Source organism: Dendrobates tinctorius, unplaced genomic scaffold, assembly GCF_039654945.1.
Source record: "Dendrobates tinctorius isolate UK_male_01 unplaced genomic scaffold, ASM3965494v1 ptg000046l, whole genome shotgun sequence".
NCBI lineage: Eukaryota > Metazoa > Chordata > Amphibia > Anura > Dendrobatidae > Dendrobates > Dendrobates tinctorius.
The window spans coordinates 31,253,271-31,280,486 of record NW_027361714.1 but is presented as its reverse complement, the minus strand read 5'-3'; the positions used below and the strand labels follow the sequence as shown (position 1 = coordinate 31,280,486).

The window sequence follows — 27,216 nt, the reverse complement described above, 5'->3', positions numbered from 1 at the left end:
TTCTTTGAGAACAAGATATTTTGAATGAAGGTGTTGAATGAATGTCGGACAATTGCAAAATATCCTAATGTAGCAGCTACTGAGTTGCAGACAGTAATGATATTAATGTTCCGTGATGATAAAGTGCAGTAGATTCTGGAACATAATGCCTGAAGCTAAATTCCTAATTAACTCCCTGAAATATCTCTCGTTTTGTTACAGTTGACTGGAAACATAGAACTTTTTAGTAGAAAGCTGGCAGATACCATATATATTACTGCAATATTTATTAGGCAAATGCATATAATGTCCATGAAACTCACAAAACGGACAAACCAGATAATTTATAACATCTGAATAAATTGTATTTTATGAAAATATATTACATTATCTAAGGAAGTGTAGTACATGGATACATTTAGGCAAAAAGTATAATAATACATTCAACTATGGTCCTTTCCTATGAGAATATAATGATGGCATTTGCAATACAGAGGGATGAGCAAACCTGAACGGTAAAGTTTGGAGTCTGTACCGAACACCTAGTGTCCGGTTACGAGCCCTGAAGGCAGACTTTTTACTGTATGTCAAGTTTCCTGTTCAGGTTCACCAGTCTACTAAAGCTTGATGAAAGGCTGCAATTATTACTAGAGGAGGAGAAAAAACTGTTATAGAAATCTTCAACATATTTAAATAAATTAATTGATAATATATTGAAATATAAGTCTGAACCAGACTTTACTAGACGTGAAGGTCTTCTACAGACTTCAGTTGACAAATATCAATCAACTTTGAAGGAGAGAAAGCAAATAAATTTTCAGAGGGACCTTAAACCTTTGGAGAAAATCAGGCCTATAACTCCCACAAAGAGAAACCTTTGGATATATCGTCATCAGTTATAGATATTTGTGATACTGAGAGGACAGACCTGGTGGTAAGGGGGGCTCAAGTCTATGGTGAAAGGCAACCTTTGCAAGGATGGCATAAATAAAGAGGGATATATAGCCAGAGAGGAACATACTAAAATACAAACATAAATATGTCCCCAACAGCTCCCAATATAGGAGCTCCCTCATCTTCTGCGTCTTAATCATCATCTTTTTTAGAGTGGAATGCTAGAACAGAATACTATCTTAGGATGAAAACCAATTAAATAAAGGCCAGATCATTAATCTCTCATGATATTCATTGTCTAAAGAAGAGTACTATGTCCTGAAAAGAGGTCTCAATTTTGTCGCTGCAAATTTCTTCAACTATTTTGAATGGGTAAGAGATCTAAATTTATTTTGTAGAAAACTTAAATGGAAACTTTTTTTTTGCCGTGAACAATGTCGTATTATGCCAATTGGAGGATGAACTTCAAGGGACTATTAGAGGAAAATGACGTCATGAGGGGATTAGGTCCATTCATGGACCTTAGGAAAAAAAGCACCGAAATGCCACCACAGAGGGAGGTTATAAGTAGTGACATTTTTCCTAAATTGGTTGAAAGGGACCTACGTAAAATACCATTTGCACTGTAGAATAAAACTTGTGAAAGAATGAAAAACTGGCCCTGAGTGGTTTTATGAATGATTGTTTATCTATAAATTCTTCTGACAAGGGGGACAATTTGGTCATTATGGAAAATTCAGAATATCTAACAATGTGTTATTAAATCTTAAAAGATAAGGACACGTATAAAGTCCTGCATATTGATCCCACAATGACGTTGTATGTTTTACTGAAGGTACACAAGGGCCTGGTACAAATTAGGGATTGACCTATTGTGTCAGGAGTTGACTCATTGATTCAAAATGGTGGCATTTACATTGACAAAATCCTTCACCCCGTTGTTCCATCTCTCCCTTTATTCATCAGGGATACGTCCAATCTCCTCATTAGCAGGAGTGTATCCATGTTGGTTAACATTAATTTTTGGCTTCAATAGATGTGGAGGCCTTATATAGCAACATCCTACAAAAGCATTGTCTAATTGGGTAGGCCACTTTCCAAAGTCCAGATCAATTGAATGTGGTAGACACAATGACTTTGTTCGTTGCTGATCTCTTGAAATTCACTCTCACCCATAACTTCTTCATCTTTGACAGAAAGTACTTCCACCAGCTCAGGGGTATGGCAATGGGGAGCCCTTGCACCCCATCATACACCATTCTATTCTTGGTAATTTGATGCAGACAAACTAGGGACATTGGAACAAATTGTAATATCGTTATAAACAAATATACTCCCTTCCTAAAATGGAAACCACAAGCTTGATTGGGAAGGCGCTTCACTGAGGTGGATTATTTTCAATAAGGGCATCTAATCATAAGACACAATATGCTGGACATCATGATCTAATACAGTCATATGTAAAAGTTTGGGCACCCCTATTAATGTTAACCTTTTTTCTTTATAACAATTTTGGTTTTTGCAACAGGTATTTCAGTTTCATATATCTAATAACTGATGGACTCAGTTATATTTCTGGATTCAAATGAGGTTTATTGTACTAACAGAAAATGTGCAATCTGCATTTAAACAAAATTTGACCGGTGCAAAAGTATGGGCACCCTTATCATTTTCTTGATTTGAACACTCCTAATTACTTTTTACTGACTTTCTGAAGCACTAAATTGGTTTTGTAACCTCATTGAGCTTTGAACTTCATAGCCAGGTGTATCAAATCATGAGAAAAGGTATTTAAAGTGGCCACTTGCAAGTAGTTCTCCTATTTGATTCTCCTATGAAGAGTGGCATCATGGGCTCCTCAAAACAACTTTCAAATGATCTGAAAACCAAGATTATTCAACATAGCTTTTCAGGGGGAAGGATACAAAAAGTTGTCTCAGAGATTTAACCTGTCAGTTTCCACTGTGAGGAATATAGTAAGGAAATGGAAGAACACAGGTACAGTTCTTGTGAAGCCCAGAAGTGGCAGGCCAAGAAAAATATCAGAAAGGCAGAGAAGAAGAATGGTGAGAACAGTCAAGGACAATCCACAGACCACCTCCAAAGACCTGCAGCCTCATCTTGCTGCAGATGGTGTCACTGTGCATCGGTCAACAATACAGCGCACTTTGCACAAGGAGAAGCTGTATGGGAGAGTGATGCGAAAGAAGCCGTTTCTGCAAGCACGCCACAAACAGAGTCGCCTGAGGTCTGCAAAAGCACATTTGGACAAGCCAGTTACATTTTAGAAGAAGGTCCTGTGAACTGATGAAACAAAGATTGAGTTGTTTGGTCATACAAAAAGGCGTTATGCATGCGCTGTATTGTTGACCGATGCACAGTGACACCATCTGCAGCAAGATGATGCTGCAGGTCTTTGGAGGTGGTCTGTGGATTGTCCTTGACTGTTCTCACCATTCTTCTTCTCTGCCTTTCTGATATTTTTCTTGGCCTGCCACTTCTGGGCTTAACAAGAACTGTACCTGTGTTCTTCCATTTCCTTACTATGTTCCTCACAGTGGAAACTGACTGGTTAAATCTCTGAGACAACTTTTTGTATCCTTCCCCTGAAAAGCTATGTTGAATAATCTTTGTTTTCAGATCATTTGAGAGTTGTTTTGAGGAGCCCATGATGCCACTCTTCATAGGAGAATCAAATAGGAGAACTACTTGCAAGTGGCCACTTTAAATACCTTTTCTCATGATTTGATACACCTGGCTATGAAGTTCAAAGCTCAATGAGGTTACAAAACCAATTTAGTGCTTCAGGAAGTCAGTAAAAAGTAGTTAGGAGTGTTCAAATCAAGAAAATGATAAGGGTGCCCATACTTTTGCACGGTCAAATTTTGTTTAAATGCAGATTGCACATTTTCTGTTAGTACAATAAACCTCATTTGAATCCAGAAATATAACTGAGTCCATCAGTTATTAGACATATGAAACTGAAATACCTGTTGCAAAAACCAAAATTGTTATAAAGAAAAAAGGTTAACATTAATAGGGGTGCCCAAACTTTTACATATGACTGTACTAAGTTAACAAGATGAAACTTGTCAAGGCAGATGATTTCAGACATGTCTGAATAAGTTTTGACTTAGTACCCTGATCAACATATTTTTTTTTATGCATTTGTTTTATCAGGCATTTGCCTGATTTTGTCTACAATAAGGACACATAGTATTAAGTATATGGGTTCATATTGAGTCCACTGTGTCAGATATGGAGGAACGCACTAAATAAGAAATTATAATAAGGTGTGTTAGCAACCCGGGGTCCATCGTGCGGTGATGGAGAAACCGCAGCTAGCAAAATGGCGCAGCAAGGCTGCGAGAAAACACTTAAAACACACTGAACTAAATGTCACTTAGTGTGTACAGAGCGCAAAGTAACAAGCTCTTTTACATCACAGAGCTGTACTATGAAGCAAAGAAAAAAGTACTATACCCTGTTAGACTGCACAGGCATATAGAAAAATACTAATTGGGTCCCTATAACTTTACCCCCCAAGAAAGACTAAGCTGGTAGTTGACTCTGCTCTGACACACAATGTGCTTTAGCATGCGTGCCTGAGGATGCCCGGTGCAGATGCTAAGTTCAAGCGGGAGTTCCCACCCTACACTGCCTGTCTAGACAAACACTCGCACTGCTATTAGCGGCACATGTGCACATAGGGTGGTAAAGTAGCCATCAACACACCAAACACATGATACTAGCGCACAGGCATGCACCATTCAGAGCTTTTTATACCTTGCTCAAGACCAGACAGACAGGACCTTGCCTGTGGACCAATCTGAAGCTGCCACAACTCCAGAGCACCTGACATCCGAGCACCAATGGGAAGACACCATATCATTGACATGCTCAGTAGGGTGAAATCTGGACTTAGGCTCCAGAGCACAGTGCTGCACGTATAAAATAGTAGTGACCCTAGTCTTAGCTGGAGGGCCAGCAGTAACTACACATGCAACACGAGCCTGGGCAAGGTGCTGGGACCGAAGTCTGTGCTAAGCAGTCATCCCAGCAGCCGAGCCTGAATGGGAGACCACAGCGCCATACAAGAATTGAGCTCCAGCCCATGCTGTGGGAGAATCCCGGCACCTAATACACTGTAAACCCTTTCTTAGTAAAGTTTTGGGTGTACGAGGGACAGTCATCGTGGAGCAGGGGTGCCATAATTGTGTTGCCAACCTCGGCTGCCAGGCAGAGATCCAGGATTTAAGGTATTGTCAGGGAATAGTCAGTTCTTTCCAGTTATACATCTCAGCCATATACCTATTTCTTATTCTTTACCCACTCTGCTAGCCTTCAACTGTGCTGTTGTTTGTCTATCTTTGTGTTAGGGTACACACTTCCTTTAATTTACTAATAAAATAAAGTATCTCTTGAAACAATAGGTCTATTTGGTATTTGGTTACAATCTGTTTATATCTATGCCAGAGCCAACGAGGGCATACTATGGATATAAGGGAGAGCTGCTAAGGAGCGAGGCCACCATTTTCACAATCCAAATGGTGCCAACCTCTGCTGCTAGGTCATTAGTGTAGGGTTTAATTCAGGGTAAGCTAATAGGGTCTAATATCATCTAATATCATCTATATTTATATTTAATGTGCACTAATTTGTCGAGTGTGTCTTTAATGTTGTTAGTCCTATTTTAACAAAGTTGGTTAACAAAAGTCTATGACTTTAAACAGGGGTCTATGCATATAGAAACAATTTCTAGGCAAAATAAATAATTTTTCAGGAAGAGGAGATGGCCACGCTGTCACAGCAGTAGAGCAAAATAGAGAGAAGGGTGAAAAGGCACAGTGGGCAGCCCCTTGTCAGTACATCGACTGCGATTGCCCACCGTGCTGCTGAAATTAGCACACAAAAAAGCAGTTCAAAAGAGCTCCCCGGAGTAGCATTTCATCAAGGAATGTGTTTCCAAGAAACAGGTGGTTTTAATGCTGTGCCATCAGACTCTAAAGTGAGGTATAAATATTCTGAACCTGAGCATCACCTGTATGACAAGGTATCTGAATTTCAAGCACAAGGTGCAGTAGCATACACACCTTAACAAGCATGCAGATCTGAACCTCTACCTGCTCACTCATCTATTGCAGTCTCAGCTTCTTCCCCCCACAATAACAGGCCCACCTTACTCCCCGCAAAGAGGGGAAATGTGAAAACATGCTCTGTGAGTGAAATTTGTTATCAACATCTGTTGGGGTACTGTGTGAAAAGCGGCTGTGTGTATCATTTAACCCATATCTGTAGGGGTACTGTACCTTTAAGCCATTTTGTGTACTCTGCATCCTTGCCTGTGGGTGGACTGTACCCCATTGTCTGGATGTGCAATTTTTATCAGCTTTCCTGGATGAAATGTGAAAGCATGCTCTAAAATGTGAAAACATGCTCTGTAGGTGAAATTTGTTATCAGCTTCTGTGTAAGAAATGTGAAAACATGCTCTGTGGGTGAAATTTGTTACCAGCTTCTGTGTGAGAAATGTGAAAACATGCTCTGTGTGTGAAATTTGTTATCAGCTTGTGTTTGGGTACTGTGGCCCATGCTCTGTGGGTGAGATTTTTTTACTGTACTGGCAGTAGCAAGCCCGAGTATCTGTGAGCGCAATGTTAAAATGTTTATTGTATGTTAGAAAAATATTCACAGAATTGAGAGTCCTTAGTGGATGATACCTTTTAATGGCTAACTGAAAAGATGGTAACACATTGCAAGCTTTCGAGACTACTTAGGTCTCTTCATCAGGCATATAGACTAATACAAAATCTGAAGAGTCACATATTTATGCACAATACAGCACAGAAAAAATGCAATAGATGAGACAAGTGACGTGAAGCAGAATTATGATTATGGGAGAGGGAGAAACATAAATATTGGACCAGTTCATAGATAAGGAGTCCGGATGTTTTATTGTCCTCTGATTGGGGTCTCCTAATGTGTTGTGATGCCCCCATGAGGTCTTAGGAGCAAATTCCTTAATTGATGTAAAAAGACATAAATCCATGCGACACATTCATTCCAGCATTGAGAGTGTCAAAGGTCGTCATAAATTTATACTCACAGACTCTTCTCTCTCTCTGAGATGTGAAGTTACCTTTCAATACCAGTAATTTCATATCCCTGATGTCGTGGTCCATCATACAAAAATGTTTTGCCACAGGTAGATCCATTCTTTTTTCTCTTATTGTGTGACGATGAGCATTCATCCTTGTTCTAAGCTTTTGCCCTGTTTCCCCCACATACAGACCCCCAGTTGGACATTTAGTACAAATAATTAAGTACACCACATTAGATGTAATGCAGCTGAAAGTACCTGGCATCTTGTGGTTCTGATGTGAGTTGAGGATCTTTATCTTGTCCGCGGTCAATATAGATGGACAGGTTTTACATTTTTTCTGGTTGCAAGGAAAGGTTCCTCCAGCTGTAGGAGAGGACAGGGAGCTTCTGACAATGATGCTTCTTAGATTTGGGGGCTGCCTAAAGCACAGTAGTGGGGGGTCTGGAAAAATGGATTGTAATCGGGCATCTTTTTGTAGTAAGGGTTGTAATTTCCATGCAGCTCCCCTTAGCACTTCCAGATTTGGGTTGTAAGTGACTAATAGAGGCACCCGGTTATTTTCTTCTTTAGCTTTGTAATGTAGCAGGTGATTCCTTGACATTCTGGTGGCTCTTGTAATTTGGTTTTCAATTGTTCTTGGATGGTAGCCCTGATTCAAAAAGGTCTTTTTGAGGTCTTTTTGTATGTTATTCATTTACTTCCTATTTTACCTTGATGTCTATGGTGACAGAATCCCTTCAAGCCATTTCATTATCCACATTTTGATTGCAAGGCAATTGTCCTGATCATACCCCCATTTATCTTTCTTTTTCAGCCAACTAGCCCTTACTCTGACCATTTTACAGCACTGAAGTTCGGGTCGCCTTTGACTTATATGTGTCATGATCCAGGACGAGGTTTTGTCTTTGTCCCATCCTGGTCAGACAGGGGTTAATTATTTCTGCCTCTCTCTGGCAGAGGGCAGCTATTTAGTTGCCAAATGATCTAGGTCTGGTGTCAGTTATACTCCTGCCCTCGGCTGAGTTAGTTGACCCCTTGCGTGCCTTGTGCCTGATATCTTGTTGTTTGTTTGGTTTTGACCAGGTCCGTCACTTCGTAGTGAGTTTGTCTACTGTCTGGGTACTGTATTTGTCCGTTCTGGTTTACTGATCTCTTGCTATGTCCTGACTATCTGTTCTGTCTAATCCTTTGGTACTGTCATGCTATCTCGTGTTTTGACCCTGGCCTTATCTGGTTTACGTCTCTGTAATTGCCCCTTGGTACTTTGTCCCGTAATTACCCTTCTAGGAGTTTCCCTTCTGCTCCTAGCTCTCAGAGTTTAGGCCACGCCCCCAGCAGTCAGGTGATTCAGGTCCTATCTGGCCTGAAGCAGTCTCTCTCTGCTCCTGCTTCCTCTGAGAGACCTGTGGCCAGCTCCACCCCCAGCAGTCACGTGCTTCAGGTCCTGTTTGTCTGAAGCACGCATCTTCATCGCTGCTGCCCCGCTCCACAGGTATCTTGAGTACAGTCTGTCTTACTCAGGACATGTGCACTGGCTCAGTGAACAAGTGCAGTGCGGTGTTCATGACATATGGGGTTTTGGGTCTGGTTTCAAGTTTGGGTCCTAGAACTTTTTGAAAAGTCTGTCCGAACCCGACAAACCCAAACATCTATGGGCCCACTCATTCCTAGAAGTATGTAGCCTAGATGGAATTCCAGAATTCTGGTAACTGCACTGAATTAGGGATGGGCGAATCCTGAAATATTCGGAATCGCTAGGCTGTAACGAGTCCGACTTGGAAACTCGCTATTCTTTGCAAGTCTAGCAAGTCCAATGTTAATGAATGGGGATGCGAGTTTTGCAGCGATTCCTGTGCTTGGGAGGAGGAGAATGGGGATGCAGATTTTTTTTTTTGCAGAGTTTCTTAGCGATTTTGTGTCAGCAGCTGGACACAAAATCGCTAAGAAACTAGGATTGCTTGTATTAAGCTGTTAAAAAACTAGCTAGGAGTTCTCTCTCTCTCTGTTTTGCAGCGATTCCTGTGCTGGGGAGGAGGAGAATGGGGATGCGAGGAGAGAGAGAGAGAGAGAGAGAGACCGAACTCCTAGCTAGTTTTTTCACAGTTTAATACAAGCAATCCTAGTTTCTTAGCGATTTTGTGTCCAGCTAGGACACACAAAACTAGCAAGAGTTTTCTCTCTCTCTCCCCTCCAGCACAGGAATCGCTGCAAAACTCGCATCCCCATTCTCCTCCTCCCCAGCACAGGAATCCCCCAGCACAGGAATCGCTGCAAAACAGAGAGAGAGAACTCCTAGCTAGTTTTTTCACAGTTTAATACAAGCAATCCTAGTTTCTTAGCGATTTTGTGTCCAGCTGCTGACACAAAATCGCTAAGAAACTCTGCAAAAACTAGGATTGCCATTCATTTGCATTGGACTCGTTACTGTGTGAGTAATCGCTTGGAAACTCGCAGAGTACCGACTCCTGCGAGTCCCCTACTACTCGCAGAGTAACGAGTCCTAACGAGTAGATTCGCCCATCCCTACACTGAATAGATTTCTATATTGGATTATTTATAATCAAAGTATATCTATAATTCTAATATTTTTTACAATTTGGTAATATACGCTGCCATATAGCATTTATTAAAAAAGCACTCCCATGAAGAATTTTTTTATAAATCTGTGTATATGTATTTTTTTTATATGTAGTATAGTGTGTGTATCTTAACACACTCATCTATGCACGCCTTCTCTGGGATCAAGTGACATCCTGCTCCTCAGACTATCTAGCTCTTTCTATGCTCCATGCGTGAGTTGGAAGTCTCTGTTTCATTGTACACCTATGGCACCTCATTCTGATGCACCATAGCCTTACATTGTAAAAGCCACTTCTGGGTCATGCAAAGTGCGTGTGACCTAGAGAGTCTGAGGAACAGCGACCTCTTTTAGTGACTTACATTTACATTTGTTTGGTGATCAGAAATATTTACTTGTGACAAACATGCAAAAGAACAGGAAATCAGGAAGGGGCAAGCACTTTTTCACACAACTGTAAGTGGACATGTGTTTTGAAGGAAGGACTGATATATGACTTAAATTGCAGAGTCATGGCTAAATTTTTCATTACATGGGGAAAGATTCATTTTGCTGCCCTAGACCTATACTTAAAGGGAATCTGTCACCTGAATTTGGCGGGGCTATTTAAATTACTTCAGTCCGGTCTGATGGGCGGTGTTTCCTATCCATTCCTCCTCCTCATCCTTGGCTGCCGTCCGCAATATTTTCTGGAATTGGAGTAGGTGTCCTCCATAGTCTGTGCGTGCGCAATGCAATCATGCCTCGTGCACGCGCAGTATGCTTTGCCCAACTGCGAGCATTACTGCGCATGCACCAGTTAACTATGTCCCGGAACACAGCAAAATACTTCCAGGGCATAGTTAACCGGCGCATGCGCAGTAATGCTTTTAGGCTTTGCCCACAGTTGGGCAAAGCATACTGTGAGTGGCAAGGTTGCATTGCGCACGCGCGGACTATGGTGGACACCTACTCCAATTCCAGAAAATATTGCGGACGGCGGCCAAGGATGGGGAGGAGGAATGAATAGGAAACACCGCCCATCGGACCACACTGAAGTCATTTAAATAGCCCGCCAAATTCAGGTGACAGATTCCTTTTAAATATTCTGACCAAGACAAAGTGATTTATTGCTTCTCAATTCACCAGACATCACATGACCCTCCTTTTGTAGATACTGAATGGTGGAAACATGTTACAGATATAGTGCAGCAAGCTCTCTATGTATATTTAATAAGGTTCGGTGTTCAAATTTTTTATTTGCCAACGGCCATAGTCCTTTGCAGGTCTACAAAACCTATAACTGTTTAGCAATATACATAACAGAAATGCTATACCACATAATGTTTTAAATAGAAAATAGTTTTACAAATGGCAAATGTTTGAAGGGTGGCAGCGTATAATGAATAGCTCTTGGGTTTTGATGGTTTTGTGTTGTGTTTCTAAATAATTTCTGGGGCAAAAGAGGGGTCAAGAGGCGCACCAAAGAATAAGCCATAAACCAAAATAAGGATCATTTTCTATGTGTTGAGTCTAGTTTTATCTAGTCTAATCTTTAGGTTGTATAAAACTGCCTGAATGTGTTCAGCCTCATATATGCAGTGCTGCTCTCAGTACATGCATTAGGCATATTGCATTTTGTCTATTTTCTCCTTGTGCCATAGTAAAGCTAAAGCGTCATATGCAGATATAGACTGGTCTAATCAATATTTCCAAGAAATATTATCCAATCTTTTAATTACAAATATATTTTGGTCTTAGTAAAGCATCATTGGCTGCAGCAAATGCGTTGCATAGTTGGACACCGTGTTCCTGAGTAATTGACAACGGTCATCGTTTCACTCATTCTTTTGTTATCAAGAAACTGGTCCAAAAGACTAAAAGAAGAGGTCAATCTTGCAGAAACAAGTAAAGGTATACAAAAAGATAACAAAGGCACTAGTGATGAGCGAGTAAACTTATTGCTCGCGTTTTCCTGGGCATGCTCGGGTGTCCTCAGAGTATTCTGACGTGCTCGTAGATTTAATTTGCGTCGACACAGCTGCATGATTTGTGGCTGCTGGACAGTCTGAATTATTAATAAACTGCAAAAATGCAAAACATGCCAACAAAGCCAGATAAGTACACCGCCATATATATTAATACATTATACAAACTTAGCAGCAAAAAGTAGAAAAAAGTGCAAAGTGCAAAAAAATGCATCAGGGATAATGCATATTACAAGAGAAATCCAATTAAAGACAATTCATTCTGCAATGCTTCATTGAAATAATCAAATAAATAATAAAATAACACATTGACCAATTAAAGATGGACTTATGTAAGCAACATGCACATTAAAGTGTGCAAACATCAGCAAAAATAAAGTGCCTAGTGCAAAAATGCTGGTTGCACAAAAGGTGCTATACACTGATTGGTGACACGTGTACAACCCACAATGGGTTAAGACATACAGTGAAGTGTGTAGGAGATATAGGAAATGCAATTTACTAGTTAGAATAATCACAGTATCCCTGCTGCCCCAACGTATGTTTCGTAATGCCTCCTGAAGAAGTCTGTTTGTTAACTGTTCGGCCGAACCCAAACGTCTAGCGGTCCGCTTATTCCTACTTAGGATCATTGCCAGAAGCTGATGTCTGGCTATTTTTTCAGTAGGTCATAACGTCAAAAGGATGATCTACTAAGTACTAGAGATCAGGGTCAGACTGGCCCACCGGAGAATCGGAAGATTTCTGGTGGGCCCTGGCTCTGACACCTGCTGGCATATTGGCCAGCAGCTGCCTAGGGACCCCATTGCTCCAGGGGCCCCCAGCCAGTAGTGTGTCACTAATAGCAGCACACCCAGCTGCTATGAGGCCCCTGAGTCAAGAGGGGCCCTCCTGCTGCCAGGAGCAGCAGCTGGAGACAAGCCCCTGTGTGGTGCAGTGCTGTGTGTGTGGTGCAGTTCTGTGTGTGTGTGGTGCGGTGCTGTGTGTGTGTGCGGTGCTGTGTGTGTGGTGTGTGTGTGTGTGCGGTGCTGTGTGTATGTGTGGTGCGGTGCTGTGTGTGGTGTGGTGCTTTGTGTATGTGAGAGTGGTGCAGTGCTGTCTGTGAGGTGCTGTATTTGTGATGGTGTGGTGTGGGGGAGGCAATGATGATGGTGAGGAGGCAATAATGATGGTGGTGAGGAGGCGATGATGATGATGTTGGGGGAGGCAGTGATGATGGTGAGGAGGCAATGATAATGGTGATGAGGAGGTGATGATGGTGGTGGAGAAAGGCAATGATGATGATGGTGGTGAGGAGGCAATGGTAATGGTGGTGAGGAGGCGATGATGATGGTGATGGGGAGGCAGTGATGATGGTGAGGAGGCAATGATAATGGTGATGAGGAAGCGATGATGGTGGTGGGGAAGGCAATGATGATGATGGTGGTGAGGAGACGATGATGATGGTGGTGTGGGGAGGCAGTGATGATGGTGAGGAGGCAATGATGTTGTTGGGGGAGGCGATGATGGTGGGGGAGGCAGTAATGATGGTGAGGAGACAATGATGATGGTGGTGAGATGGCAATGATATTGGTGGTGAGGAGGTGATGATGGTTGTGAGGGGAGGCAATGATAATGGTGGTGGGGGAGACAATGATGGAGGTGTTGGAATGGGAAATGATGGGGGTGTTGGGGGAGAAAGCAATGATGGTTGTGGTGTAAAGGACAATGATGGTAGTGGTGGACAGGACAATGGTAGTGGGGGAGCAGGCAATGATGGAGGTGGTGATGAGGACAATGGTGGAGTGGTGCTGCATTATACCCTTTGAGGGGGGCTGCATTACACCCTATGAGGGGGGCTGCATTATATTCTGTGGGGGGCTGCATTATATTCTGTGTGGGGGCTGCATTATGCCATATGAGGGTGCTACATTATATTCTATGGGGGGGGCAGCATTATAACTTATGAGGGGGTTGCATTATATTTTGTGGGGTGCTGTATTATATCCTATGAGGGGGGGTGCATTATATTCTATGAGGGGGCTGCATTATATTCCATGAGGGAGGCTACATTATATTCTATGAGGGGGGCTACTTTATATTCTATGAGGGGGCTACCCCAAACCGTGCTACATAATTAAGATGTGTACTACCATATATTATACCTTGATATTAGCGTGTTTTACCGCACAATTTGTGGTCTTGTATTTACTTCTATGTGGCTACATAGTGGGCCTCAAGAACGATTTTCTCTGGTGGGCCCAAGGTGCTCCTGTCCGACGCTGCTAGAGATGGTTATTTATACATATACTATACATACATGCACACTCTGCTTTAGGAGAAACACACTACACAAAAAAACAGTAAGCAAGTCTTGATGTCCAGTTGTGTTTTTCTGAATTAAAGAAACTAAATCCTTTGCAGCACTGATGTGACCAATTTCTGAAGTTATTAACATCACAGCCAGCCGCTTAGCTGGAGTATGATGACTGCTGAAGCAGACAGGAAAGGAATGACAAAAATAGAATACAGTAACAGGAAGAGAAGCGATGGGTCTGATGAATGAGGACAGGTGACTGACTGCAGATTCATTCACATGGCTTGCCAATACCCCACACAGTGACCTCAGGGAAAAATAATTATTTGCAAGAATCTCTTTTTAGTGGTTAACAAATGATATCTACGATTTTATTTTTTATTGCTCCAATTTTTTAGCATCCCTTTGCTAAAGGTAATAATTACCAGGCTTTAGAAAAGGTTATGGTCAGTATCTGATTAGAGGTAAGCCATCATCTCATATTCTGGGCAGATTAATAATTTCATAATACACCTTAGTATAAGGCTCAAAGCTCAGTTTATTCTGATGGAAATGCTCAAATCTCCCGATTCTCTTTAACCAGAGTTAAATGATACTTTCCTTTTAAACTGCAAGAGAAAACTAAAAACTGAATTATTTTTTATACAAAGGACCTGTCACTAGGTCAAAAGTGGTCAGGTTTTTATCTTATTTTACTAGTGCTGTTCCCTAGCTATTTTACTAGCACTAAATCAAAAGTTCCATATCTCTGACACAGTATGGTGGATTTTATAAAAAATAAACAGAATGCAGAGGAAATCAAACAAGAGCAAAAATTGACTAGCTTTGAGCAGTTGGTAGGTAGTATTTTTTATAAGAAATAAATAAATCTGTTGTTACTGTATATAAAACCAGTGAAAAGCAAGTTTTCATGTTTTCATTTTTATTCCAAAAAAGACAATAAAATGTCTTTGGTCTTTTTTATGTTGTAGTTATTCATTTTTTATTTATAATCCCCACATATACACTTCATGTAGTGATCATGCAGAAGGCCCAGACCCAGGAGAGATGTTTTATGACAGCTGAAAAGATTGAGAATTAATTTATAGAAGATACTTTTACATTTTTACAGGCTTAAGAATCTGACTACAACCCTCTCCCCCAGGAAAGATGCATGCTGAGCAGAATCTATGGAGAGTATAGTAGAAGTACCCTCCCTACAGTATGAAGTCATCCGATTAGAGCTCTTTTAGGAGAGTGCTATATGGATGCTATAAGAAGGCTTCAGTATTGATCTCTTTAATGGGAAGAGTGTAAGATCTCTTGTAATGAGTTCCCCCTAACTGGTGGGTGCAGAGAGTCAGAATGTTATCATTTTACTTTATTAGTATAAATAGGTTGTTGTTATTAATAACAAATCCATACATGTGGAAATATTGCCAACAATTTGCAGTGTAATCTTTAGTGTTGATATGGTCACAACATATGGCACATGCCTACTTGAGCAGGTCAGAGGCTTGTTATAAATGTCTTTTGATCATACCTGACAATAAAAATATGAAGACTAAATGTCTGATCAGCTTATTACACAGACATCTGCCTAGCAAATGTTTGCCGATGTGGTTTTGCAAATTTTTATGACAATTTGTATTATGGCAAACTTTCGACTTACACATGAATAATTATTTCCTTGGTTTCTGAAGACTGACCAATTAATAGAGATTCTCAGAAAGATTTACAGAAAAGTGGTCCAGTGGGCACACTGGCAGTCCATGAAAAGAGTACTTTGAACCTCTTCTTACCTGCCGACAACCGCCACACATCTGCTGAAACCTGTGTAGAAGTCTAGCAATTCTGAACAGTAATATACAGTATATATATATATATATATATATACACACAGTATATATAAATATATACACGATGTGTATGTATATTGTGAGACAGTGGACAGTGTCACAGGTAGGGGTCGCTGTTTGTTCTCCTCAGGATGCGCATGGAGGTGTATTGAGGTCATGACGAGGCATTGCAGTCGCAGGTGTAGCTGTGATTGCAATGGTGAAGCAGTGACTGATGTCACAGGTAGAGGTCACTGTGTGTTCTCCCCAGGATGTGCATGGAGGCGTATGAAGGCCATAGGAGTGCATGGCAGCCACGGGGGTAGTGGTGACTGCAATGCAGACTAGAAATAACAAAAATAAGTGTAGTCTTATGATGTAGGGAAACCTGCTCTGGGATGTTGTGTTGTGAAACAGACTGCAGGATGGTAGTTGTGCAGTTCGTTTCATTCCAGGAATGGGTTTTCCATGTGCCTGAAGGTCACAGGTTACTTTGTTAAAAGCCCTGCAGGAAAGGGTTTGCGTGTGTCAGGGCCAGTTTTAGTTTGGTGTAGGTGAGATTGCAGAGCAGAGGCTCTGCAGAGCTCTGTCAAGGACTGTGTACGGCTGTGAGTAAGAAACATTGACATGGCGGTACAGTCACCCACAGCTACTGGTCAAAAGGAAGTCCAGCGTATTTAGTGACTGTAAATGGAAGGATGACGTGTAGTATGTAGTGCGGTGAAATGAAGTCCTGTGCGGTGAAATGGACACTAATACTATGCACTGAGATTATATGCTCTTGTGTGAATTTGGACATTTAATGCTGTGAAGAAACACATTAAAGGAGTTTTGTGTTTGAACTCTGTGGGTCACTGCCTCCTCACTGCATAAGTGTGCTACCACTGCACTACAATATATATTACTGTGCAAAATTCTTAGGCCGGTGGCAAAAACAATCTGAAAGTTTTCAAAAATAAAAGTCAATAGTATATTTTTATTAATTAATAAAATGTAGGTTTCCAGCTGCCCCTGCACTAATTCCCCATTGTCCAATCTTCTTTCTCCCTGCTTCATCGCACCTCTGATCCAATGTTCGCGCTAGGCCACAACTTAAGGCTGTGAGTAAGTCCGAAGCATGTGCAAAGAGCTTCCGGGCTTGCTCACCGGAAGTCCCAGCCTAGAGTGAACACCATGTCAAGACTTCAGGCCTTGGAGGTCACTGCACATGCATAATTAACTCTGGGTGAGTATTAGTATTTTTACATGCATCATGTGCTGGGGTCTGGAGAAATTTGAGGAGAAGAATTTTTCCTTGCAGAGAAATCCGCAAATTCATTTTTTGCCTGATTTGCTCATCTCAGATCCATTGTATTAAACTATTTGCATTTTGACGCGTAATATAATACAGATTCCAAATATTATCATATGCTTGAAACCTTAAAGACAATGTAAAGCTTTTATCTAAAACCCATTTGCAAGGAATATTAGGTCCCTTTAATCCTGCAAACCTTAGTAGTTTCTCAAAAATCAGACTGAAAAACATAAATCACTAGACTGTCCAAGCAACGGTAACTAAGCAGGTAGATAAAAGAATAACATTTTTCAAATGTGTTTTTTACCATTTTTACCACTGTCTCGAATAGTCACATTTAGAACACTGAACTAAATGAAGTTTGCACATGAAATACGATCCACGGAGCTGTTTATTTCAGCTGTTGCTTTTGAGTGATTATAGCTCTAAAGTTAGAATGGGCTTAAAATATACCGGTTTAACGCAAGATTCACCTAAGTAGGAAAATACCGGCAAGGCTGATACTCAGCAGGCTTTCTTTATAACAGTTATTCATTTATTTTTTGAATTTTAAAATATTACACACACTTAAACATTGTGTAGTATGAATGGCCATTATATGTGCAACCCTATCTGATCTGGAGGAAATGAGCCCTTCCTTTTGGAGAAAGTGCAGATTGTCACTTAGCTATAAATCTTTTATGTCATGCCACGTGTCAAATAGTACAAAACAGATGAAAATGGTATTTGTAATAGATAATAGGAAACTGGATTTAATAATCACCTATTCAGAACTGTATCATGGATAGATTATAATTACCCTGTTACACAACTTGCAGTCCTATGTCAAATTATAAGTAGCAGCAAGGAAAGTGTCACTTGAATACTTATATACTGCATAGTTTCTTGGTAATGCTATTTTATATTTTGTATTTCTAATATTATTAATATATTAAAGGCAGAAAACAAAAGCACAACATAATTTAGCATATGAAAAATTATGCTCTATACTAAGAGGTCAGTATAAATGATAGCGTCAAGGACTTACCGTTCACAACGCGGCCCTGTGTATCCAGGAGCACAAGCATCACAAACTACTCCACGGATTGGGTCCAAGTGGCACGTTGGACTAAAACTTTGTTGTTGACCAGAAATGAAACAAGGAAGAAGGAATGAGAAGATTAGAACATGTAGCAGCATTTTTGCATGGATTCTTCAGAATTCATAGCTCTGTAAACATGGAGACCAAGAAGACCCTTGTAGTCTTAGACACACACACATTTAGCTTTGGCTCCAGCCAATAGTTGCCGGAATGACTCTACTATTTATTCCAACACTAGATATAGTACAGTGAGTGGCAGCATCCCACTGGCATGTTGCGATGGGGCTTACTTTAGACTGTCACAGATCCTGTTCACTAGCGAATAAGCAGGAATGTACAGCTGTTTGTCTGTGCCCTGGAGGACATTGCCAGAATATACTGTAAGGCTGAGATTCAACTAAGAGTTTAAGTAGAACTGAAATATTCCAAAACAAGTATCAATATGGACTTGAATATTCTGAAGAATTTTTTTTTTTTTGGCCCCATACAGTGTATATTCCCCAGTAATATAGAGAAAGTGTTTGATATAAATGAACTCAGCATAATTATCAATACAGAATATTGGAGAAACCACTATATTCTTTTATTGTAGTAATATTTATCTGTTATCTTGCTGAAAGTGATCTGAATGCATTCCCACTCGACTCTTTTAGACAATGCTGCACAGTTGTACAAAATCAATACTTGCTGTAGATGTGATCATTTTATGATATTTCCCTCCAAGTTCGCTTCAGTAGGCATAAACTATACATTTGGATACCTACTCCACACACACACACGTGCAGTATATATATATATATATATATATATATACACACATATATATATATATGTATATATATATATGGAAAGGGAAACTGTTGGCATGATTGTGCTCAGTAACCTACACACAGTGTCAGGTCGGCGCCGTTATACTGATTAAAATGATACCTTTGTTGATGAAATCCATCTTGTGGTTGTTGTTTAATCTTTATTTTCAGTTTTCGGTTAATGATATGCTCGTGCTTTGGGGCAGCCTGTAGGGGGTCTTCATGTGGTGCTCTGATTAGGTATTCACCAGTATGCCTTCAGACATGCTGACCCCTCAGTGACCTGCCCCCTAGTTTACGTAATGAATATTATATTTATCTTAGGGTAAAAAAATTTTTTTGCATACAGGTACCAATGGTGGCGCCTGCACTGCAGCCTGATTGCGCATGTACTGTGCATACGAGTACATTAACCCCTTTACTCCCATGGGTGGTTTGCATGTTAATTCCCGGGCCAATTTTTACAATTCTGACCACTGTCCCTTTATGAGGTAATAACTCTGAAACGCTTCCATGGATCCCAGTGATTCTGACATTGTTTTCTCGTGACATATTGTCCTTCATGTTAGTGGTAAAATTTCATTCATATAACTTGCATTTATTTGTGACAAAAATGGAAATATGGCGAAAAATTTGAAAATTCTGCAATTTTCCAAATTTGAATTTTTATGCTCTTAAATCACAGAGATATGGCACACAAAAAACTTAATAAGTAATATTTCCCACATGTTTACTTTACATCAGCACAATTTGGGAACCAAAATTTTTTTTTGTTAGGAAGTTATAAGGGTTAAAAGTTGACCAGCGATTTCTCATTTTTACAACACCATTTTATTTATAGGGACCACATCACATTTTAAGTCACTTTGAGGGGTTTATATGATAGAAAATACCCAAAAGTGACACCATTCTAAAAATTGCACCCCTCAAGGTGCTCAAAACCACATTCAAGAAGTTTATTAACCCTTCAGGTGCTTCACAGGAATTTTTTGAATGTTTAAAAAAAAATGAACAATTTTGTTATTTTACCAAGGGTATCAAGAGAAATTGGACTGGAAAAGTTATTGTGCAATTTGTCCTGAGTATGCTGATACCTGATATGTGGGGGTAACCACTGTTTGGGCGCATGACAGAGCTCAGAAGGGAAGGAGCGCCGTTTGACTTTTTCACTGCAAAATTGGCTGGAATTCAGATTGGACGCCATGTCACTAGAGTTGAGCGACTTTTGTTTTTTTAGGGTCGAGTTTCGTTTCGTGAAACCCGACTTTTCCAAAAGTCGGGTCGAGCAAGATCGGCCGATTATAGGGAAAAGTCGGGGTCGTCCCGAAACACGGAACCCAATGTAAGTCAATGTGGAATAAAAGTCGGCAGTGAGAGGAGGACAGGAAACACACCTACAGTGCTCATTTGAATGCCAAAAGCATCAATTCTTCTTACTTAAGCTTGTCAACCTTAATTAACTTCATAATACAAGTTACGCACTGAAAAATGGGGGTTATTTGGCTAAAGTTGTGGGGGCGTAGGGCTGGCTTCAGGTTTTCATGTGCCCTGGGTGAAAGAGCGCCCCTTTAACACATACCACAACTCATCATGCTCCGATATGGCAGAGAAATAGTGGTATAGTACAATAAAAAATACTTCACTTTTTACATCTCATGACGAGGCCCATCTATTTCTCCTTACAGAATCATTGGTCCCATATAATGTTTGAAACAGTATATGATGAGCTCCACATAATGCTACAGTATATGTTGGTCCCCATGGATGAAGCTCCACTGTCTTATGGGCCCAAATAATGCTCCAAACATAATGGGCCCCATTTCTAATGCTCTAGTGTATAATGGGCCCTGTAAATGCTGCTCCAGTGTCTGATGTCCACCTTTAGAATGTTCCAGTGTATGGTGAGCCCCATCTATCATTCTCCAGAGTATAGTGCTCCCCAAAAATTGCTGTCCCAACATCGAAAACAATCAAATAAGTCTCCTCGCTAGGGAATCCCTGTACTAGTCTGGACTCCTCGTCGTCCCCATCTTCCATCTCACTGCACAGTATTTCAACCTTGCAAGTGCTGTGATCCTGAGCAAGCACGGGGGGCCCACTCGTTGGCGACGGCACTGGCACAGGGCCCCTGATAGTACGGTGGTGTGTCTGATGGCGGGTGGGCCAAACCTGCACTTTCATCTGCAGCTTCCTCTTTGTCACCGTGTAAGATGGAACTGTATATGGGAAGGGTAACCTGAGTTTCATCAGGGTCAGATTCAGGCCATGTAGCGTGCGAGGGGAATGTAGTGGTCTGGGTCAATGTACCAGCAGATTCATCGAGCAGTGGCTGGGCATCAGTGCACATGTGTCGCCCCGAGGAGTACGGTCGCCACAGTGGCATTACCTTCCTCCTAGGGAGTGTGATGTCATGCTTGGGAGCAATGAAGGATCTCTCTAGCAGGTTAACTGATTGGGCGGCGTTATTCCCACGAGTCATGACCCTCCAAACAGCGTTCATGAAGGCAAAGTGTTTGTTTTACGTGGGCAGTATGGTTGCAAAGCTGAACCTTAAAGGAATGTCCAGAAGGGCACCACCAGGAGTGGAGCCTACGGTTAAATTCGACTCCACCTGGGAAACCTCAACCATGCCAGCTACAGAACAGATGCACACATTGCAAGCTTAATTCCGTTAACGAACGAGACTCCGTCATGCCCCGCGGTCCGAGTCCGGCTTACTAGAGGGACACGTGAGGCTCTGGCACATGAGATTGGCCAATAACTGGTGTGTCATGCCCTTACATGTCCATGGCTGCATGTGCGATACACTGAAAAGGCCAGCATTTGTCGCTTACAGGTGCAGATAACCCGCTGAACAACGTTAGTGATGGGGATCACTGATTACAATTATTACCCGCGAACGATGATTTCCCAGTAAGTGCAGGTCAACCGCAGTTCCGGAATTAGGCCTAACCATCATTCCTGAAAAAATGAAAAACTTACGTGTGCAAACCACAGGTGCTGTAGCTTGCTTAACAGCTCGCCAGCCGTTCTCACGCCCAGTATGGATTACACGTGATTGCACAAAGGTGAGAAAGGGTACCGTATCCCCGGATAACATGTATGGATAGCGTACACATTCAAAATATATGTCTATACATCAGGAGGCAGGCTCAGACGGTGTTAGGCCCAGTATGGCTTGCACGTGATTGCACAAATGTGAGAAAGGGTACCGTATCCCCGGATAACATGTATGGATAGCGTACACATTCAAAATATATGTCTATACATCAGGAGGCAGGCTCAGACGGTGTTAGGCCGAGTATGGATTGCACGTGATTGCACAAAGGTGAGAAAGGGTACCGTATCCCTGGATAACATGTATGGATAGCGTACACATTCAAAATATATGTCTATACATCAGGAGGCAGGCTCAGACGGTGTTAGGCCCAGTATGGATGACACGTGATTGCACAAAGGTGAGAAAGGGTACCGTATCTCCGGATAACATGTATGGATAGCGTACACATTCAAAATATATGTCTATACATCAGGAGGCAGGCTCAGACGGTGTTAGGCCCAGTATGGATTGCACGTGATTGCACAAAGGTGAGAAAGGGTACCGTATCCCAGGATAACATGTATGGATAGCGTACACATTCAAAATATATGTCTATACATCAGGAGGCAGGCTCAGACGGTGTTAGGCCCAGTATGGATTGCACGTGATTGCACAAAGGTGAGAAAGGGTACCGTATCCCCGGATAACATGTATGGATAGCGTACACATTCAAAATATATGTCTATACATCAGGAGGCAGGCTCAGACGGTGTCAGGCACAGTATGGATTTGACGGCCCAGACTACACAGCGGAGGAGCAGGGAGAGGTAAAGATTGCAAATGCTGGGGCCCTGCCCAAGCAAGGGGGGCCCACTCCTGGGTGTTGGCACTGGCACTGGGCCCCTCATAGTACGGCAGTGTGTCTGACGGTGGGTGTGCACCACCACCATCAGAGACACTTGATTGCACTATGAGGGACCCTGTGCCAGTGCCCGCGCCCAAGAGTCGGCCTACCCACCTGTCCAGGGCAACGGCACTCGCACGGTGTCGTGCGCTAGGTGGTGACCCCGGCCATGGGGGGAGGCAGCACAGTTAGGGAGTTTTAGAAAGTGGCATATGTTGATGCTGGACATTCAGCTGATGCAAAAGGCGAAATAGGTCAAGTCCCACGAAGAGGTGGACCAAAGCAAGCCATTTTTCTGTCACCCTATGTGTTATCAGGGGAAGGTGGGACAAAATCCTTGGAAACCCATGCATGGTTCATTTTAATGAAGGTTAGATCATCCACATTTTGGGTTGACAGACGGGTCCTTTTTTCTGTCAGGATTGATCCAGCTGCACTGAAGACTCTTTCCGATAGCACACTTGCAGCTGGGCAAGCGAGCTCCTGTAAGGCATATTGTGCCAATTCAGGCCAGGTGTCCAGTTTAGCGGCCCAATAGTCAAAGGGGAATGACCTGTGTGGGAGAACATCGATATGGGAGGAAAAGTAGTTTGTAACCATAGTTGACAACTGCTGTCTCCTGTCACTTTCCATCGAGGCAGTATTACCAGTTGTGTGAGCGGTACTTGAAAAATCAGTCCACAACATTGTCATGAAACCCCTGTCTCCAACGCCACTTCTGCTGTGTGCACCATGAACACCTCTGCCAAGCTGCCCCCGGCCCGTACGGCTCGTGTGAGAACCATCACCGCTGCTGTGTGCTGGGAATGCCTCAAGCAACCGATTTATCAGAGTTGCTTGTTTATTAGCCAATATTAGGTCAAGGTTCTCCTGTGGCATGATGTTTTGTAATTTGCCTTTATAGCGTGGATCCAGGATGCTGGCCAACCAGTAGTCGTCATCGTTCATCATTTTGGCAATGCGGGGGTCCCTTTTTAGGATCTGCAAGGCATAATCTGACATGTGGGCCAATGTTCCCGGTGTCAATGATGCACTGCAAGTGCTGGGTGGAGGAGCACTTTCTGGCAAATCCACATCCCTCCAGTCACGCACAATCCCTGTACCAGACCTTGCCACGCCAACATTTTCACTTGCCCCACGAGATGCATCCTCCTCCCCTAAGTAATCATCCCCATCATCATCCTCCTCCTCCTCCTCTTCTTCCTCCACCTCGTCCAGGAGAGGTCCCTGAGCAGACAATGGCTGAATGTCATCAAGGATTCCCTCCTCCTCTTCCTCCTCATCAACATTGGCTGCAGACGCCTGCTCCTTAAGGTGCGTCAAAGTTTGCATGAGCAGACGCATTAGTGGGATGCTCATGCTTAGGATGGCGTCGTCTGCGCTTACCAGCCGTGTGCATTCCTCAAAACACTGAAGGACTTTACAGAGGTCTTTCAGCTTCGACCACTGCACACCTGTCAACTCCATGTCTGCTCTCAAAGTGCCTGGCCGTGTATCCTCCCACAAATGCATTATGGCCTGCCTCTGCTCGCACAGCCGCTCCACCATGTGCAGGGTGGAGTTCCACCTTGTTGCAATGTCGATAATGAGGCGGTGGTTGGGAAGGTGGAGCAATCGCTGCAGCTTCTGAATATGAACGGAGTGTACAGGCGACCGGCGGATGTGCGCGCACAGTCTTCGCACCTTCTGGAGCAGGGCTGTTAACTCCAGATAATTTTTGAGGAAGCACTGCACCACCAGGTTCAAGATGTGAGCCAAGCAAGGTATGTGGCTGAGTTTTGAAACGGCTATGGCTGCCACAAAATTACGGCCGTTATCACTAACTACCTTGCCGGCCTCAAGATGTACACTGCCCAGCCATGACTCAGTTTGTCGCTTCAAGTACTCGGCCAGCACCTCGGCGGTGTGTCTGTCGCCCAAACACATCATCTGCAACACAGCCTGCTGACGCTTTCCACTAGCTGCTCGATAGGGGGACACCTCGTGTGCAACAGTGGCAGCTGCAGATGGAGTGCTCGTACGACTGCGCTCTGTTGACGAGCTTTCGCTTCTGGAGGAGGAGGAGGAGGAGGAGGGTCGAACGCCTACAGCCAACTGTTTCCTATACCGTGGGCTAGGCAGCACTGTCCCACCACCGCTGTCCCCTGTGGACCCTGCATCCACCACATTAACCCAGTGTGCAGTGATGGACACGTAACGGCCCTGGCCATGCCGACTGGACCATGCATCAGTTGTGAGGTGCACCTTTCCACTCACTGACTGCTTGAGTGCATGGACAATGCGGTCTTTTACATGATGGTGGAGGGCTGGGATGGCTTTGCGAGAGAAGAAGTGGCGACTGGGTAGGTCATAGCGTGGTACTGCATAGGCCATGAGTTCGCGGAAAGATGCGCTTTCCACCAACCGATAGGGCATCATCTCAAACGAGATTAGTTTGGCAATGTGGGCGTTCAAACCCAGTGTACGCGGATGAGAGACTGAGTACTTTCTTGACCTACTCATAGTGTCTGGGAGGGTGAGCTGGACTTGAGAGCTGCATATGGTGGAAGTAGCGGTGGACAGGGCGGACTGAGAGAGGGTTGATGATGGTGATGGAGTTGGTGTTCTTTCTGATGGCCTAGATTCAGTATTTCGTTGATATAACAGTGGGATTCCCTGACTGCTGTGGCCTTGCAACGACACCTCAACATTTGCTGCTGTGCTAACCGGTGGGCTTACAGTGGGGGAAACAATGTAGCGTTGTTGACTACCTTCTTTGTGATCAGTTGCATATGTGGCACTTGAGGTTTGTTGTTGTGTCCACGCTTGCAAGTGCATGCTGGTTAAATGTCTAAGCATGCAACTGGTATTCAAATTTTTCAGATTTTTCCCTCGGATAAAGGTCTTTGCGCACTTCTTACAGATAACCTTGGCCTGATCATGAGGATTTTGTTCAAAAAAGTGCCACACTGCACTCTTCCTACTTTGGCAGACATTTTGCGGCCTAGCACGCTGTGATCTTTTGACCCTCTGGACAAGCTGTCCAGCAACTCTTTTGATTTTTGGAACCTGTCTTTGGAGTGCTCTGGGCCTGCCAGATAACAGCTGTTGCGATGTCGATGTCTGCTGTGGTCCTCCTCATCTGAGCTATTGGAAGCAGCACCCTCTTCCCCCAATGGATGCCAATCTGGGTCAACAACTGGGTCATCCATCACCTCCTCTTCAATGTCATGTGCACCTTCCTCTGTGTCACCGTGTATGGTGGTATAGTGTGCGGGAAGGGGCAACTGAGTCTCATCAGGGTCAGAATCTGGCTCTGTACAGTGCGAGGACAATGTAGTGCTCTGAGTGAATGTACCAGCAGAATCATCTATCAGCGGCTGTGCATCAGTGCACTCCATGTCAGATTCATCTTGGCCTGGGTAATTCACCATTTCACTTGATAATCCAGGCATGGTATGTGAAAACAGCTCCATGGAGTAATCAGTAGTATGGCCTGCGTCATCCTTCAATCTTGGATGGGGTGAAGGACACAAGGAAAGGTGTGGTTCATGAACATGAGCCTCCAATGACGACTCAGTGCTTTTATTTTTTACAACTTCAGAAGAGGAGGCGATAGAGCTGGAGGCGGAGTCAGCAATGTAAGACAAAACTTTTTTCCTGAAGCTCTGGCTTTAAAAGCAGTTTGCCAACTCCTAGAAAACTTAGCCTTCGAGGCCTTGTGGAGCCAGAGGATGACGCAGGCTCAACACCTCCTGCATTTGGTCCTATTTTGCTTTTGCCACTACCATCAGATCCACCACCAACACCATCATTACCAGCTGCCAACCCCCGCCCAATTCCACGGCCTCTTCCACCAGCCTTCCTCATTTTTGGTAGAAATGTAGACAAAATCCAACAAACTATATAGTAATGTAAAACAAGGTACAAGGTGTCTATAGGACAGGGGAGATTTTGAGTTTCTGCAGACACTTGTGGACACTGGACACTTTTGGATTGTGTGAGGCCCACTGAATATCACAGCGCTATGTCACTGGCTCGATGTCGCAGGTGTGAAAAAAGTGACTACAGGATAAGGGAGATTTTGAATTTCTGCACACACTAGTGGACACTGGACACTTTTGGATTGTGTGAGGCCCACTGAATATCAGAGCGCTATGTCACAGGCTCGATGGCACAGGTGTGAAAAAAGTGACTACAGAATCACAGAGATTTTGAATTTCTGCACACACTAGTGGACACTGGACACTTTTGGATTGTGTGAGGCCCACTGAATATCAGAGCGTTATGTCACAGGCTCGATGGCACAGGTGTGAAAAAAGTGACTACAGGATCACAGAGATTTTGAATTTCTGCACACACTAGTGGACACTGGACACTTTTGGATTGTGTGAGGCCCACTGAATATCAGAGCGCTATGTCACAAGCTCGATGGCACAGATGTGAAAAAAGTGACTACAGGATAAGGGAGATTTTG

At 42.9% G+C, this 27,216-nt stretch overlaps 1 protein-coding gene across 2 annotated transcripts in view; it reads right to left on the bottom strand.

Moving 5' to 3' along the window:
- Positions 1-27,216, bottom strand: part of LAMA2 (laminin subunit alpha 2) — a 1,313,887-nt gene that overhangs the window by 476,772 nt on the left and 809,899 nt on the right. For both annotated transcript variants that reach the window (XM_073575794.1, XM_073575795.1), the window contains exon 18: positions 17,954-18,040. In XM_073575794.1, coding sequence (XP_073431895.1) covers positions 17,954-18,040 — 87 coding nt within the window. The remainder of the gene's footprint in view (positions 1-17,953; positions 18,041-27,216) is intronic.